An 18525-nucleotide genomic window follows, 5' to 3' on the forward strand; every position below is an offset into this window, starting at 1 on the left:
AGGTAGGGCAGCTTAGATGACAATGCCTGCAGCTCATTCACCCTGCAGGCAGATGTGATGGCCACATGGAAGGCTGTTTTTAAAAGTGAGAAACGTAAGAGGAAAATTGTGGAGAGGCTCGAGAGGAGTGCACATCAGAAACGTCAAAACCAAATTCAAGTCCCATTGGGGCAGAAGGCATGGAGACGGAAGAAACGTACGAGTAAAGCCTTTAAGGAACCTATTTAAAGTAGATTTAAATAAAGAAGGTTGATTAGGCAACCGTAAAAACGCAGAGGCTGCAGACAAATAAATTTTGAGAATGCCCGTAGCAGAGCCCTACTGGGCCAAAGAAAGTATAAACAATAGAACCTCAGAGCGAGGGGCAGAAACAGGGTCAACAGACTTGTCTGTGCACCATGCCACAACTTTCTTCCTACAACAGGCGTATACCATTTTGGTGGAGGGATGCCTGGCTGCCAAGATTACATTACAGACTTTGGGCAGAAGGTCAAAAGCTGTCAACTGTGGCTGCTTAATCTCCACACAAGAAGGCCGAGAGTGGACAGGTTAGGGTGGAGAATCCTCCTGTGCTACTGAAACAGAAGATCCTCCCGAAGGGGCAGACTGATCAGAAGATCGAAAGCCATGTTCAGTAGCTCTGGATACCAGATCCTTTGTGCCCAGTCCAGAGCCACAAGGATTACACCGGCCCAGTCGTTCTTGATCTTCTTGAGAACTCTGGGCAGAAGTGGTATGGGTGGAAAGGCATACAGCAGGTCTGAGTTCGACTTGAGCCGAAAAGCGTTGCCAAGCAATTGCTGCCTTGGAAACTCCAATGTGCAATACTGCCGATATAGCGCGTCCTTTGCAGATGTGAACAGATCTAATCAAGGCTCTCCCATCTGCTGAAAGAGACCATGCGCCACCTCAGGACGGAGACGCCATTCATGATCAACTAAGCATTGATGGCTGAGTTTGTCCGGTCTGATGTTCAAAGAGCTACCAGATGTGGTACCAGCCACATCCAGAGCAGCAGAGCCTCCTGAGAAAGGGTCTACGACCCCACGATGCCCTGCTTGTTTCAGTACTACACAGCGGTGGTGTTGTCTGTGAACACCTGCACTACCTTCCCCTTGATAGAGTGAATAAATGCTTTAAACGCTAGCCTGATCGTCCGGAGCTCCAATTGGCTGATGTGGAGTCAGGACTCTGCGGAAGACCAGATGCCTCTGATCTCCGCCTCTCCAAGACGGCTAACCCATCCCTGGAGTGACGCATCTGTCATGACTGTCAGATCTGGTTGGGGAAGGGAGAGGGATCTGCCTCTGGCCCAATCGCAGTTCATTTTCTTGTGTAGTTCCTTCAGAGATCTAGACCATATTGGAGAGATTACCCTGATGCTGCGCCCACTGGAACTTCAGGTCACACTGCAGAGCCTGCATATGCCATCTGGCATGCGTCACCAACATGATGGAGGAGGTCATGAGGCCAAGCAGCCTCAGAGTCATGCTCACGAAATTCAGTAAAGAGGCTAAAACATCGTTAGCATAGCCCAAATATCCTGGACTCTCTGCTCAGGAGGATAAGCCCAAAACTGCACTGTGTCCAAAACAGCTCCGATGAATGGAAGCGTCTGAGAGGGAGTCACATGTGACTTCTGCACATTGATAGTGAACCCCAGCGAATGCAGGACGTCCGCCATCGTCTGGAGGGGGGAGAAGATAGCCTTGGATGAGCCCGCCTTCAACAGCCAGTCTTTGAGATAGGGAAAAGACTAAAACCCCTGATCTGCGCTGGATGGGCTGCGACCGCTGTAATCACCTTGGTAAACACCCATGGGGTACTGGTAAGGCCAAAGGGGAGTATGGTGAACTAGAAGTGCTTGTGGCCTACCGTGAACCGCAAGTAACATCTGTGGGCAGGCAGGACTGGAATGTTGAAGTAAGTGTTCTGCAAGTCCAACGCTCCCTTCCAGTCTCCTGTCCAGGGCAGATAGAACCTGAGCCAGAGAGAGCATTTTGAACTTCTCCTTTTTGAGGAAGAGATTGAGGGATCAAAGGTCTAGGATAGGGTGCAGGCCCTTATCCTTTTTGAGCACCAGAAAGTAGTTGGAATAACAACCCCAACCTACTTTGGGCACAGGGACTCTCTCTATGGATCCCTTGGCCAAGAGATCCATAACCTCCTCACAGAGAAGTGCCAAGTGATCCTTTGTCGTTCGATCGTAGGATGGTGGCATGGAAGGAGGGGTAGCCTCAAAGGGGAGGGAGTAGCCCCTTTGGACTATCTGCAAAACACACCTGTCTCATGTGATGGATTGAAAGTGGAGCTTCCCTCCGGCTGGCCCCTTGTGTGGAAGATTCAGACTAGGAAGGTTTGGAGGTGGGGAGGTTTGCACTGGCCAGACCAGTCCACAAGGGATCGTGAACTTTGCTGCGTCTCTCCCATCAGCAATTGCTTGGGGAAGTACAGCCTGGGCCTCCTCCGGGACCTTTGGCAGCACTTGCGTGACTATATCCCACAGCGTGTGGGAATAACGCACCAAAAGCCATGCATTGTTCACAGACCACATTGCCAGAAACATCTTCTGCCCGTGTATCCAGCCTCTTGGATTCCCCATCCAGGGGTGCGGAAGGAAACGTGCCCTAGGAAATAGAGGCTTGGATACCCAAGCTCTCAGGGGTGGGGTGTTTCATCAGGAAACCTGGATCACCCGGGTCAGGGCAATGGCAGTGGGCAATTGTGCTGTTCACAGGAGCCCCCGTGCTGGGTTTGGACCAGGTACCCAGCAGGACATTTGTACAGGCTTCATTAAAGGGAAGCAGGGGTTCAGAGGATGAAGCCCCAGGCTGGAGCACCTGTCAGGAGGTTAGGGCCAGATGTAGCAAAATCCGATTTTGCGACTTGCAAATTGCGAGTCTGAGCGACTCGCAATTTGCAAGTCGCAAAATCGGATGCAGAATGGTGTCTCAGACATCTTCTGCGACTCGCTATGGGGTTGCAAAGACCCACCTCTTCAATATTCATGAGGTGGGTCGCATTTTGCGACCCCATAGCAAGTCCCTGCACTCACAGGGTTGGTGGCCTGCTGTAGTCAGCAGACCTCCATGTCTGTGACTGCTTTTTAAATAAAGCAGTTTTTTTTTTTCATTTTGCAGCCCGTTTTCCTTAAAGGAAAACGAGTTGCAAAATGAAAAAAAAAAAAATGAAACCATTTGGTTTCCTTTTTTTCCAGAGTAGGCAGTGGTCCAAAAATATTTTTGTCGACATTCACAAAGGGGACCCCTTCCCTTTTGCGAATGAGTTACCACCAGTGTGACACTGGTGGTAACTGCGAGTTGGTTTGCGACCGCATTCGCGGTCACAAAGCAACTCTGAATTGCGATGCGAGTCGCAAATAGGAAGGGAACACCCCTTCTTTGCGAGTCGCATTCCAATTTGGGAATGAGCATCGCGGGAGACCGTTTGCATGGCGCAAACTGCGTTTTTCACAGTTTGCGCCATGCAAACGGCGTGCTACACTTGGCCCTTAGTCCTGACTGCCACTGAAGGCAGCTTGAAGTCCAGGAACTCAGCTGCTCTCTGCACCACCATTGAATATCAAGCTTCCGCCTCCGTAGCCATGGTAGGGGGAGAAAGCATGCCAGTATCTGGTGAGGTATCTAGACCACTGGCTTCACTCAGCTCAGTATGCCAGTCCATGGTGTATTGGAGCTGGTACTCCAAAGGGTGCAGCAAACCCTCCCACTACTCACCATAACCTGGCCTATAGAAATAGGGCTCAGGATCAGACATAAGGGGCAAGGTCCCTGTCCGCACTGGAGTTGGCATCGTACGATGCACATCTGGCTCCGTGTCAGCAATGAGGATGGATTCAACACCACCAGAGGACAAGGGTGAAGCCGGGAGCATCAGTGTCAAGACTGGCACCAAGGAAGGTCGAGGTGGAACGACCAATGCCGGTCCGGGTCCAGAAATGGATCCTTGGGTGTACCTCAAAGCCAAGGTCAAAACCGCTGTTGGCGCAGAACTGAAGGGGCCCCTTCTGACTCTGTGTGACCCTTAGCGCTCCAGCAGAATAGGGCTGCCCAAAAATGAGGTGCATGGCCTCCTAAAACTCTCAGAGTTGGGCAGGGGTCACTCCGGCTCCTGGAAACTCAGGAAGGCGCTGAGTCAGCCCAGACACAGGCTCCACAGACTGAGGCCTACATCGACAACGCTCCCGTTCCCTCGTCTCATCGGCCGACGGATGGGGTGAAGTCGAAGAATGTTTGGTCTTCTTTGACTTTTTCTTGTGCCTCAACTTACCTGACCATCCCAAGGGCTTAAAGTGCGACGACAATGAAGGGGGGCTCCACGACCGATCCCAAGACCTTCCTCTCAACCGAGATCGGGACTTACACGGAGTTGATCGCCTGGCTGCCATTAGCTTTAGGGACCACTTCCTCAAAGCCTTTGGATGTGTGGCCTAGCACTCAGAGCACATCTCCGAGTCATGGTCATACTCTAAACACCAAAGGCAGACAAGGCGCGAATCCACCATGGACATTGCCCGATGACATGACTTGCACAGCTTGAATCCGGTCTTGCGTGAAGATATCCTTGAAGCACCAGGAGTGTATTACGCTCAAAACTCTTCATCAAAAAGTAAAAAAAAGACCAGTCAAAAAGTGACTGAGAGGTAGCTCTTTCTTCAGATCAGTGCTGGCTGGCGCGGAAAGAAAAGAATGGACGTCAGAGCATCAGGGGGCACCTATCTAGGACCGGCGATGTCATTTTCGGCACAGACTACGACGGATGTGGAACCGAACGACACAGGAGTAGTGCTTGAGAAAAGTCTCCGGATCCAGACTGACACCTGGGGAAATCCTAAGGTAAGAAATCTGCGACTAGATGGTTCTATCAGATAGTCTCTTCAAGCCTCCCGCTCCACTTTGCCACATGGGCGGTCATCCTTCCTATAGGTATACATAATGTTATAAAATGTTCTAATTGCCAGCGGTAGTAAAAACACTTCAAGACTTCTGAGCCCTACCCACCAGCTAAATAAAGCGGATTACGAAAGAAATAGTCCTGAATCTGTAAATATTTAAAAAAGGATTGTTGTGGAAGACTATAAGTATGAAGACCAGAAAAAGTGTGTGTCAGAGCTGACCCACAGTTTTTAAGCCTAGTTTGAACCAGTGCTTAACTACTGCGTCGTGAAATATGGGCGGAATGGTAGGATTATCCCACAATGACATAAATGAATGTATAGATGGCACAGCATACTTAACACAGATTTACCCCCAAATATGGTAACGGACGTGTTTGAAGTAATTCAGATTGGACAATCTGCTGAGAAAAAGCCTCAAATCAGATCCCAAAGCCATTTAATAGTATGAGAGAATCAGTGTCCTGAGCCGTGAGCAAGTTCTGGATATGTAGACCGAAAGCAGCCCAGAAATACATCTAAAAATCAGGAAGTTGAAAGCCGTCAAGCTCTCTTGTAGCTCCAGATAAAGCTGCTGACAGCCCCCTCAAGAAGCTTAAAAAAAATGAACCTGGGAATTGCAGCGGAATCAACCAGAAAAGATAAAGACATTTGGGGAGGATGTTCATCTTAACAATGTTACACCAACCTATCAAACTAATTGGAAGATGATTCCATGACCTCATTTTGGTGCTAACTCGCAGTAAAAAGGACTCATGATTCAAATCAACATGATCCTCTTTAACAGAGATTTTAACTCCAAGGTAGGTGGCTACTGGAGTGGTTCCAAGAATTTTTAAGAAATTAAATTTGTAACCAGAAACAGCCTCAAACCTACGTGACTCTGCTGAGATTTGACCAATAGCTTCAAGGGAGCCAGATGAGTATACTGCAACAGGTAGGGTTCAATAAAAAGGGCAAACAATAACGAAGATAACGGACAACCTGGCGTGTGCCCCTATAATTACAAAATGGTGGTGAGCTATAATGAGGATTAATCTAGTTATAGGATTCTAGTATAATGAACTAACCCGGCAATGAAACTGACGACCGATGCCAACTGCTGGCATAACTTACTAATAGAAAGCTCATGAGACCCGATCAAAGGCCTTCTCTGCATCCAGTAATTTCATACCCACCCTACCGCCGGTTGTACTAGCCACAGCAAACACAGCAATAGCAGCATTCATATGACTGGTGGTATCTCTACCAGGCACAAAGCTGTGCTGTTGCAGCGAGACAATGTACTGGACTAGAGGAGTCAATCTGACAGCAAGAACTTTAGCAAAACTTTTGGCATCTGAATTATTCAAGGAGGTAGGCTGGTATGATGCCCTCAACGCAGGAATTCAAGGAATCTGGAGCTTCACCCCCTCACCATCAATGTGTTACAACAGACTCATAAATAGGAGTAGTGTTTCACTTAATTTTTATAGGACTCCAGTGAAATAATCTCCTCCCCTGATAACTTTCCGAGGGTAGGGATTTGATCACAAGCTCAAGTTCTTGGACAGTAATATCTCCCTCCAAGTGTAACAGCTGATGCTGCTCAAGACGAGGCAGGCTGGCCCTGGGTATATATTCATGATTCAAAGGCAGTGTAGTTGGTGCTGTATGACCATAGATATATTTATAAAAGTTGCTTAACTACCTACCAATAGCTTGTGTGCCAAAGCGCAATGTGCCATTGTTATCCTTAACACATTCAATACCATTCCTGTACCTTGTTTCGGCAATCCAGTTGCTGATACTCACCCAATATTTTCCTCATATTTATATTGAGCAGCCTTATTATTGTGGTACTTTACTGCCACCTTCTTCCACAGGTGTCTGTCCAGTGTGCATCGAAGATCCACCAGCTCAAGATAGATTAAATGCTCACCCAGATTTTTATTCCTGACAGCTTGGGCATGCTGAAATTCTACCTCCAACAATCAGCAGCGAAGCTTAGAGGCTATATCTCTCTCATGCTTGAATGCTTCCAGGAGAAGCTAGAGAGTCACCCCCGGACATAAGCCTTCATTGTGTCCCATACAACATGGTGCGGTGCACAGTCCTGATTAACCACTATAAAATCCCTCAACTGACCAGTCATACATGTTCTATAGGTAATGTAGAAGAGGAGTCAGCACAGGAAGGTATAGCGGCACCCTTCTTTGATAATGCCAGGTAGATGCACTGTTAGTAAGACTGGTTTATGATCTGAAGTAAACTTAAGGCACACTTCATGTTAACAAATTGAATCAGTTGTTGGGTGTGGAAAAGTGCCCCTTTTTAACACGGTCACCTCAACGTTTTGCCTTGTATTTGATGCAATTTTGACTGAAAGTGCACTGGGTTGCTGCTAACGAGGTCCCCAGTGCCAGATCTCTTTCCCTAAAACTGTGCAATTGTTCCCTAATTTGCAATACCAATGGCCCCCTGGTAAGTCCCTAGTAAATGGTTCCCCGGGTACCTAGCGCATGGGCACTGAAGAGGGTCCTCAAGGGCTGCAGCATGTATTCTGCCACCCTCAGGGACACCTCACCTAGCACATGCAGACTGCCATTACAGGCTGCATGTCTTGGTGCGGCTAAAAGTGAAAACACGACATGGCACACAGCCTGTGTGCCATGTCTCCGAACACTGGCTGCGATATATGTAAGTCGTCTTTTAAAAGCAGGCCTTACAGCCCTAAGGCAGGGTGCATTATATTACATTTGAGGACATACCAGCACGAGCAGATATGACCCTGCTATGTCTTTGTCGATTCTTAGAGACAGTGAGTGAACAGGGAAGCCATTTTAAGTACATGTACTAGACACTGGTCACTATGAGTTCTCCAGCTACATGATGGCTTTTTAGAAAATAAGGATGCCAGCAATGGATTTATTAATACATGCCCTCAGAGGGCACCTTAGAGATGCCCCCTGAACACCTACCAACTGCCAACGTGCAGACTGACTAGTGTTAGCCAGCCTGCCACCACCAAACATGACCCAAAGCCTACTCTGGGGGAGGTGTTTACATATCCCAACCAACAGGATGACCTGCGGGTCTGCATTCCAAGGCAGGGGGTTTCAAAGAAGCCAATCACCCTTGGTATGCAGATCTGGTTTTAATTAAAGAAGAGATGCCAGCCCCCTGCCCCCGGGACCCATTTGGCACCTAGACAGACGAGAAACTTAGTATTCAGAGAGGTGTATCCACCCCTCAGGTTAATTCCGCCCCTAAGGTGCGCTGCTTGATGTGGACACACCATTTAGAAATCTGCCATCTTGGTGTTGGCAGATTTAGGAATTCTGGGACAGGGTTATGTCCACTTCCCACAGGAAGCAATCATATAGGGTATATAGTTTCCTCAGGGGTAAGCAATCCATTGGCTACCAGCCTATGGTTCCCAGAACCACCCCTAAATTTACTTTTTAGGGGACTCCCTTGAACTAGGAAATCTGATTCCTGCTGTTCTGCGAAGAAGAGCACACAAGAGCTGCAAAAGCAAAGACTGAGGAAGAAGCACCTGACCTGGACCCATCCCTACCAGCCTGCCTGCTGTTCCTGTCAAATTGTGCCAAAGTTGTCTTGCCCTGCTGCTGTTGTGCCTTCAAAAGCCTAGAAGGACAATCCACCTTCAACAAAGACCCAGGAACACCTGTGGAGCAGCAGAGCTGCTTCCCTGCATCTTGCAGGCACGCCAAGAGAACTGTGAGGACTCCGGACTGCCAAAAACCTGACACCTAAAAGCACCACTGCACCTGTGCGCACAGCCTGAGTTAAAGTGGACCAACAGTGCCAGAGTGGTCCCCCCCAGCCCTCAAGAGACAAAGTCCATCTTGGACTTGCCCACTATGGACTCACCGATGCTGCCTGCAGCCTCTGGCCGTGGGCCCTCTCAACCACGAGGGCTCCGGTGGAGAAATCCAGATGCCTAAAGACACCTCTGCATCCATCACCAATGGCATGTGGCGAAGAGGATCTGAGGTGTCCCCAAGCATCTGAAAGTTTGAACCCACCTGTTGGTTCCCCCGACTGGATCCCTAGTTCTAAACTGCAGCATCTTTTCAAATGGACCGGTCCCCATGGACTAACATTTGGGAACTGATGCCGTACTACACCTCTTGCCCAATACTCACCTTAAGTCCAGGAGCTTGGTCTTGTAAGTCGCTGTACTATACCTGAATGCAGTACTTGTTTTTCTCTCCATAGGATAACAATGCAGCTATTGAAAAAAGCACTGCTGACTTTTGAAACCTGAAAGTATTTTTCTTGCTGAATGTACTTACCTGATTGTAATGATTCTGGTTCCTAAACGTATATAAAATAAAATACTTATTTTTGTAAATTGGTGTGGATCTCCTTCTTGAGTTGTGTGTCTCATTTATTGACTGTGTGTGTATTTGCAGATGTCTCACACTTCTCTCTGATAAGCGTAACCATAAAAATTTGAATCACCTGTACACTCTTGATTACCCGAAACATGTTGCACACAAACTGTTTGTGTTATATAACAGCCACAAGATTGAAAAACTATTTAGCAAAATATATAAATGTATAATCTTACGTGTTGTGGCTCATCAACTGAGGACATTACATTGTTTACACATAAGGCTTCTAAAAACTTCTGTTTCAGTATTATGTATCGAAACCTAATGGAAATAATGTAAAACGAATGTTAAAAAAAGCCACAAATTACAGAAGAAATGCAATACAAACTTACATTTTAGATAGTATGTTGCAAGCAGAAATCTAAAACCAATTCCTAAATACGAAGCATGCTAACAGATAAAGGGAAAAGTAACTTACCAGAAATCCTGGACCTCAGTCATAGGTATTTTGAATCTTTCTTACAATGTTTATGCAGTCATGGGGTAGGTGCAGATTGATTTATTCCAGGTACTCTCAGAGAGAAGACCCGGCCCACAAAGAAGACTCTTTTCCTGTGTGTAGTGACAGGTGAAGCCGGCCTACTCCAAGGACAATATGAAGTAACCAGAATCACTGTCATCTTGGCCTGGCTCCACTTGAAATCAATTTGGGAATTAAGGTGATCAGAAGAAAATAGGAATTAACTAATGCCAATGACCACTCTATCAAAAGAGCTTTCCCACTGGAGCTCGTCCTTGGAAAAAGAAAATAAAATTCTTCAGGCCTAGACGCTGTGGTGCTGTTTGTTTGCCGGAGACCAGTCCCTCATCGACTGAACCTCTCTTGATAGGACCTTGGATCTACCCAGGAGAGCAGATACTACAATATTCACTGCAGTCAGAAAACTTGTCCCATAATGATTTGCGGGGCATATGTTTTTCAAATCATTTTTTCCCATAACTCAGCTTGTGGTGGTCCTACGACAATGAGACCACCTTCAAACTGTTCGGCACGACACACTCTTTCCAACTAGGACATCTCTGGGTCCCCACCATAGGTTGGGGGGGCACAATAGAATCCCTCCCACCATTCAGTGTCTTTTTAAGCTCTCTCATGGCTGGAACTTTTCTTTTACAGCTCAGAGCAGTTTGTATTTTAAGAGCCTTGTTTGTAATAGTACTGCAGTCGGCCTGAAAATGTGTCATGCACTAAGACCTCTAAGGAGTAACTATATGCTTACATATATTTCTTAGAAATGCTACTTTTATTACAGAGTCCTCTAGGGGCAGTTCTGAGCATTACAATCAAGATACTACAATATTCCCTGCACTCAGAAAATCACCCCATAATGCTTTGCGGGGCACTCCTTTTACAAAACATTTGATTCCATAACTCACTGTGTAGTGGTCCTAGGACATGGGACCGCAATAAAAATGTTCAGAACAACACACTCTTTCTGTCCAGGTCATCTCTGGGTCCCCATCCTAGGTTGGGGGAGGGGGGGGGGGGGGGGGGGGGAGGGGCAAAAAAGTAACCTCTCCCAGCATTCAGTGTCTTTTTAAGCTGTCTCCTGGTTGGAAGTTTTGTTTTACAGGAGTAGTGTGTGTTTTATGGGCCTTGTTTGTAATAGTATTGTAGTAGGCCTGTAAATGTTGAGGCACTAAGCACTCCAGGGGCTACATGTATGGTTAGACTGCTTTCCTTTTTGCCATTCTGTTTTCATGTTGTTCTGCCCTCTACAGACCGACTATATGGTTACATGACCATGTTTCTTACAAATGCTATTTTTAATATACTGTTCTCTAGGGGCTGTTCTGAGCATTACAATCAAGATACTACAATATTTGCTGCATTCAGTTTGCAGGGCATTCTTTTTACAAAACATTTTTGCCCAGGACTCACAGCATGACCTGCTCTTTCTGTCTAGGTCATCTCTAACTCAAGAAAATGTGAGACCTATTGCATTGCAAATGCTTGTTGTCAACTAGGAAGAAGAATTTGAGCATTTGGGGCCATATGTACAAAGCATTTTTTGGTGTCGGAAACGGCCCAATTCACAGAATTCGACAATTTCCCAATGCAAAAATGATTTTGTAAACATTTTGTAAACATATAAAAAGCGAAAATTGTGATTCAGTAATATGGTAGCAATTCAGTACTTGGTAGGAGCGTGCTTCGGATGTCCTTTCTAAATACCGAGCAGTAGTATATATGAATGTTTAGTGACAGAGTGAAACGTTTCCTAGCTATCATAACAGAAAGTTTCAATTCTGTTAAGAACTAAGAGGTGACGATTAGGCTTTACTTTCTTCACTTTATTAAGCCAGCAGCCATAAACTTTAATAAACATTCCAAACCACACTTTCCATGGTACATTGAGAAAAGCAAACAGTTCATCCAATAAGGACCGCGAATGCCTGCACAATGTTCCTTGGAGAGGCTTTACCCTTCTCTTTCTTCCTGTGAACACAGTTGATCTATCGCCAAGTCACTCCTGTTTAGTGGAATCCGTCCCTGATAAAACAGAGTAGTGTGAGGTATTTCCTAAAATACCTTTACTAAGTCATAATGTAACTACTACATTAGACAGTGAGTATAAGAACATCTAAAACAACAGAGTTTAAACATTTTAATCCTGTCAATCTGCAGATTCATCAAGAAATGACTTCCTTATTCTACGATGCATTACACCAAGTGGGTTTAGTACGCAGGCATAAAAGGGTGGGACTAGTCCTCGCCTCAGAGTTCTTAATAGAATTGAAACTTTCTGTTACGATAGCTAGGAAATTGTTCATTCTATGCCAGGATCCGGAGGCGGGGACTAGACTAGTTTAAACCTTTTCCACCACCAGAGCTGCCAGATATGTAACTGGCTTGAAATAAAACCTTTTGAAGGTGGAATCCGAGGACTAATCGGTCTCCTAAAGAAAAGGCCTTGGCCCCTCTGACAGCATGAGCTCCAAACTGGGAGGTGTCAATTTCTGCTTCCTGCATGGCCCATTGGATCCACCTAGCAATGGTATATGAAGATACCGGTTTATGAGGTTTAGTGAGAGCAATGAGCAATTGACCTTCCCCTGGAGGGCACACTTCCTCCATCATAGACTTATTTGCCTGAAGAGTCCGATCTGCACCAAATTTTGGAACATCCAGAAAAGCAGGATATGACACTATCCTTGAATTACATTTTGTTCTTCTAGAAATGTTGAAGGTTACTGCTTCCGAGGGTGAATTATCTACCTGTTAAAACCAGGGCTGTCACATCAGAAACTCTGCTGCAGAATATCAAACCTAAAAAAGTTGCTAGCTTCACAGACAACTGCTTCCTAGACAGAAAGTTATTGGCCATGACTTGAACAGGCAAAGGACCATATTAACATACCACAACTTTAAATAACAGGGCTGAAATGGAGTTGGCTATCTAATTCCCCTCAGAAGCTTACAAACCAGAGGATGTTATCCCACTGGGTGTCCATCTACTGGCATAGGACCCAATACAATGGCCGATCTAAAGGTGGTGATGGATCTATGGGCCATCACATCAGTCTGATGCCCGAGCTGTCAAGTGTTCGACTACTGGGTTCATCACCTTAGTAAAACACTATGGAGCGGAGAATAGACCGAAAGTAAGGGAGGCAAACTCAAATATCTGTTAATCTCCATTGAAATAGTAGGAACCGCCTGTGAGAAGGGAAGATGGACACCGTAAGATAGGCGTCCTTGAGGGAGGTGCAGACGGGCCATCCAATTGTTTACCAGCAACAAGTCCCTGAGAAGGTGAATACCTTACACCTTGAAGTTGCGGTAAATCAACCACTCATTGAACTCTCTGAGGTTGATAAGCGGGCGCTGACCCCCATCCTTCTCCACTAGGAACACAATGCTGAGAAAACCTTGAGGATGCAGAGAGGTCAGAACCTTCTCCAAAAGCTGTCCAATGTCGACATCTATTACCTTTGCATGACAGAAGAAAAATACATGGGTTTCTGGGTTTCAGGCAAAGATTCTGGGTTGGAGAACTGTGAAACTCTATTTGGAAGCCTGTGATTGTCTGAAGGACCCAAGCATCTGAGGTGAGCAGTTGCCAATTGTGAAAGAACTCCCCAACCTGCCCCCAATTCAGAGACCCTCTGAGATCTAAACACTCACCTGGGGGGTTATTTTAGGAATTGTTGCCTCTTCCCTATGCACTCCTCCCTCTGGGGTAGGATCTGATGGGACAGAAACTGCCAATTTTGGATGGGTCCTGCCACTGTTCTCGGTGAGAGTCTGAGCCCTTGGCAGAGGCTCGGTGAAAAGAGCAGCTGTCCGAGTATCCTGTACCACGTCCGGCAAAAACAGAGGGTGAAAATGCGCTAGATGGAAGAATAGGCTTTGTCCAGCAAATTAAATATATTCATGAACTTGCCCAGTTCCCGAATGAAAGGATCTCCAAAGAGACTGCCCTGTGCCACGGGCCCTGCCTCTGATGTTTAGAGTCCCCTCCAACTTGGGGTCTATTTTAATTAATAGTGATCTGCGTCACTCTATGGAAATCGCACAACTTGCTTTTCCCCAAAAAATTACAGCTCTTTGGACTCAGCTGGATAAGGAATCAGGTGCGATCAGACAACTGGTTGCCATGCCCAATATCCTGGACAAGGGGCCCGCCACATCAAGAAGCTTGCCTTGGCATAAGCGATCTAGTTCCTTTTTGGGATCGCGTACTAATCTTGCCAAAAAAGTGGTCATCTTAGGGTCAATTTCAGGCACAAGGGCTACTTTGCCTTCCAGAGCAGGCCTAGGGCATTCCGCTCTTAAACAACTCCTGACCACCTCGTCTAAAGGCTTCTGTAAGCGAATAGCTATATATGCAGCCACCTTAGGTGCCAGTGACCATTCTGAGGAGTGTGGGTGTAGTAGGTCCTCTGAGTCAAACATGTCAGAGGTCAGATATAGAGGATTCAGTTGTGCACATGAGTCACTGTTAACGGGCATAGGATCAGGGGAAGGACGCCAGGGTTTGTCTGACTCCCCGTCCCCATCGGAGGCATTAGAGGAATCATCCCCGTCCCTCAGGTCTGGGGTAGGAGAAGCAATCGGGGACCCTCCCAAAGTGCCAGGAATCTGGGGGTTGACTGGGAATTGATGAGAGTCCATAAACACCTTTTTAAGGTGCTCAAAGGCATCCAGGTCAACTCCCTAGTCCACTGCGCATTTACACTTATTCTCCCGACCAGACATCGAGGGCTGCCACCGAGGTAAGTGGGTCAGAAGCCCAGAAGTATCTTCCCTCTCTTCAGGGGGTTTCTTGCATTGAGCCTGAAGATGGAGTTTTTTCTTCTCCAGGGGCGCCACGACAGGGGACACAGGCTTAAAAATGGAGACATCCATAATGTCGCACAAATTATCAATAGGTGGGTAAGTAACATTCTCTTCCTCCATGTACCTCCCCCCAAATACTCTATAGTAGGTGCCAGGAGGGTGCGGTCTATGAGAAATAACTGGTAAAGTATAGTAAAAATATAGCAAAATACGGTGAAGAGGTTAGGTGAATTTGCTTGTTTGGGAAAAACCCTGTAAATATGATTAATTCCGCAGAGATTCCAGGGCCAACAGAGGCTGAGGGGCAGTACTGCCTTTAATGGGGAACCGTACCAACTGCCTGGGATGTGCCTCAGAGTAAAGACTCACACGAGGCTGATATTACCCGCAACGCAACTGTCTTTCTCCAGGTGGCAGCTCTTTAAAATCAGTAAAAAGCCCCCGAGTAAGGAGACGCGGCTCGATGAGCTTCACCTGCCAAGGGAGAACGGGTGAAATGACGCACCGGCTGAATGGCGGGTGGGATGAACAGAGGACATTTATAGCGATGCGTGGTCCCCTAGGGGTCGGAAGATCACGCCACACCCAGAGCTTTGAACAATATAAAGCAGCCATGAAGGAGTGGGAACGTTCCTGCGGGTGTGCTGAAACGAAAAGTCACAATCCACAACAATAACTTAAGCAAATCAACTGAGCACCGTGCGTTAAGGTCAAAAGCAAGATACTGATTCCTAAACAAGCAGATTTAGATGAAAAACAGAGAGAGTATGAAAACACTTATCTCAGGCTGCTGGAGCAGTGAAGAAAGAGGAGGGTAGAGCGCCTCCAAGGAACACTGCACGGGAATTTGCGGTCCCGACTGGATGAACTGTTTGTTATGTTTTTCCCAATGTACCATGGAGAATGTAGTTTGGAATGTTTATTAAAGTTTATGGCTGCTAGCTTAATAAAGTGAAGAAAGTAAAGTCTAATCCTTGCCTCCGGGTCCTGACACGGAATTAGGTTTGCAAAACATTCACATTTTACCCACGCCCCCTTAGGAGGTGGTAAGCCTGCACTTACAAAATTAAACTTGAATGTTTAATTTTCTTTTTTGAAACACATTCCATTTTCCTTTGATGAAAAGGTACTGCATTTAAAATAAAAAGAAATGCTTTAACAAAAGCAAATCACAGACATGGTGGCCTACTGACCCTAGCAGACCACCATTTCAGTGACGGCTGAAATTCTTAATGGATAGCAAACTGCAACTTACCTCATTAAAATTCATGAGGTAGGTCAATTTGCGTCCCACTAGTTAACACTATTTAATTATTGTAACATTTTGTACATTAGGAATTCGCAATCCCTAATTTTTGTACATATGGGGCCAGATGTAGCAATATACCAAATTGCGACTTGCAATTTGCGAGTCCCTGCGACTCGCAAATTGCAAGTCGCAATTTGGTATGCAGAAAGGTGTCTCAGACACCTTCTGCGAGTCTCTATGGGGTCGCAAAGACCCACCTCATTAATATTCATGAAGTGGGTCGCAATTTGCGCCCCCACAGTGACTCTGGGCACTCACGGGGATGGAGGCCTGCTGGGAACAGCAGACCTCCATGTCCGTGACTGCTTTTAAATAAAGCAGTTTTTTTTTCCCAAGTGTAGCCCGTTTTCCTTAAAGGAAAACGAGCTGCACTTAGAAAAAAAAAACGAAACCTTTAGTTTCGGATTTTTTCAGGTCAGGTAGTGGTCCCTTGGACCACTGCCTGCCCTGAAAAAATATTTTTGGGTCCAGTCACAAAGGGGAAGGGGTCCCATAGGGACCCCTTCCCGTTTGCGAGTGGGTTACCATCCACTTCAAGTGGATGGTAACTGCGACTGCATTTGCGACCGCGTACGAATTGCATACCACCGCGACTCGCAAAATAGGAAGGGAACACCCCTTCCTATTTGCGACTCGGAAATGCATTTTGCGAGTCGGTTCCTACTTGCAAAATGCATTTCTACATAGCAAACACGCATTTGCGACTCGCAAACGGCAATTTTTGCCGTTTGCGAGTCGCAAAGTGTTTGCTACATCTGGCCCATGGTCCCTAATGCCTTGTAATAGCTTCTAAAACTTTCTTTTTTATGGGGGTTCAGAACCACTGCACCAACTGATCCAGGAGAGCAGGCGTCAACGCTATTGGTAGTATGCTGGGAAGAGAAGAAGAAAATCTGAATCTGCATTCATTCTTTACAATATCAAGTACCCAGTTATCTCTTGTTATATTGCACTATGAGGAGAAAAAGCTGAAACTCTCTCTCCTTTGCAACCGGTGGCAGATCGAAGGGGTAACTACTTTGCAGGGGAAGGTATTTTATCTCAATGTTGCATCAGGTCTTTCCAGAGATGTGATTGGTAGGACGATATCCTTGCACCAGTAGATGGTCCAATATTACTCATATCCAGACAATGGTCTATTTCAAGTTCGAGTAGATGGTTGCGTCCACTTTGCCCTATGGGTTCTCAGGAATAACAAGTCCTTTTTGGCTTCTTGCAAAGGATTCAGTTGTTGGGACGATTCTCAATTCCAGCTTGGCTAATGCCTGGTAAATTCTTGACAAATAAGACCCCAACTGGCTAGGGGTTTGAGAGGATTCTAGACCTCCAAACGTCCTGCATCGGGGTGACTGAACTCTCCCTGATGGAACGCCGGAACCAGTTGCAAGAATAACAGTTACAGAGCATCCTGACCTATTCGCCTGTTGTTTTATCCTAGGTATGCTAGGGCATACTCCCAACCTCCTGGTAAGAATCTCTCTTTCCCTACCCCATCTACAGCTTGCAGTAACCAATGACATTTCAGAGTATGAGTGGGAAGAATATCCCTGGAACTCTCCAACAGTGCCATGTGTGGCAAATCAGATATGAACACTCTCAGTATACAATGTGAGGAATGTAATATCTTTTTTGGACTACCTGCCACCTGCCTGAGAAAGGGGTGCAGGTAGATACCTGCTAGATCTACCTTGCAGCTACTGAGACCTACAGCAACAGGCTTGGAAAATCTTTCCCCGGGGCAGACCATGTATCAAGAGACATACTTAATGCACTTCATATCTTTGACTATCCGACACCGTTTAATATGAATAAATGGATCAAAATCCAGTTAGTCACTGCTATGATATAACAGCACTGGGCAACAACATTTATTTTCCACTGCTGTTGCGTCACACGAAGCACTTGCTTGCCCTCTGTCCCTGCTTCTACTCAGGGTTTTCGGAAACAAGCTTTCTTTTGCCTCTCTAGTCTTCACAGACCAGGGGGCTGTTTGAGAATGTGGGCAGCACTCTGCCTAGTTCCACTGACAGTACAGGTCTCTGCAGATCCACGCTGACTGGAAAAACCAAGCCACGTTAACCAGCAGCTGTCAGAACTGCAGGGGCTCTCAGCTTGTGTGAGTGGACAGGTCAACTGTGGCAGGGAGGGGAAGGGAAGGCACAGAGTGTGGTAGGGTGGCGGGAGGAAGCTAGGTATATTTTGAATTATATTTTGAACAGGGGTAGTGAAAGTTGAAAAGAGGGTGGTATGTGTGAGTGGAAGGACACCAGCATAGGATTGTACATGCAGGAGAGCTGGGGAAAGAGGGTAAATAGAGAATGTGATAGGTGTAGGAGGCTAGGTGGTATTTTTACATCTGGGTAGGGGAGACCAAGGAATGTACTGTTCACATATTACCCCTATTGTTCCCTGCATAGCAGCTGAAGCAGAGGCAGATGACTAGGAGATATACATAACCTAAAGCTGTAGCTGGCTAAACAGTGAATTACGGGGATGTTTTGCCCCCGCGGGTTCTGAGTAACAGCATAGACAAACTGAGCTTCACTCTTGTTGTCTATTTTGTCACTCAGAACACAGTGGATAAAAACATTCCCATTATTCACTTAGCCATTTA

General features: G+C 46.3%; 1 protein-coding gene across 2 annotated transcripts in view; it reads right to left on the minus strand.

Annotated features, from left to right (window-relative positions):
- Positions 1-18525, minus strand: part of WDR47 (WD repeat domain 47) — a 357246-nt gene that overhangs the window by 223065 nt on the left and 115656 nt on the right. For both annotated transcript variants that reach the window (XM_069232387.1, XM_069232388.1), the window contains one exon: positions 9495-9579. In XM_069232387.1, the coding sequence (XP_069088488.1) occupies positions 9495-9579 (85 nt within the window). The remainder of the gene's footprint in view (positions 1-9494; positions 9580-18525) is intronic.

Source organism: Pleurodeles waltl, chromosome 4_2 (assembly GCF_031143425.1).
Source record: "Pleurodeles waltl isolate 20211129_DDA chromosome 4_2, aPleWal1.hap1.20221129, whole genome shotgun sequence".
In the NCBI taxonomy this organism is placed as follows: domain Eukaryota; kingdom Metazoa; phylum Chordata; class Amphibia; order Caudata; family Salamandridae; genus Pleurodeles; species Pleurodeles waltl.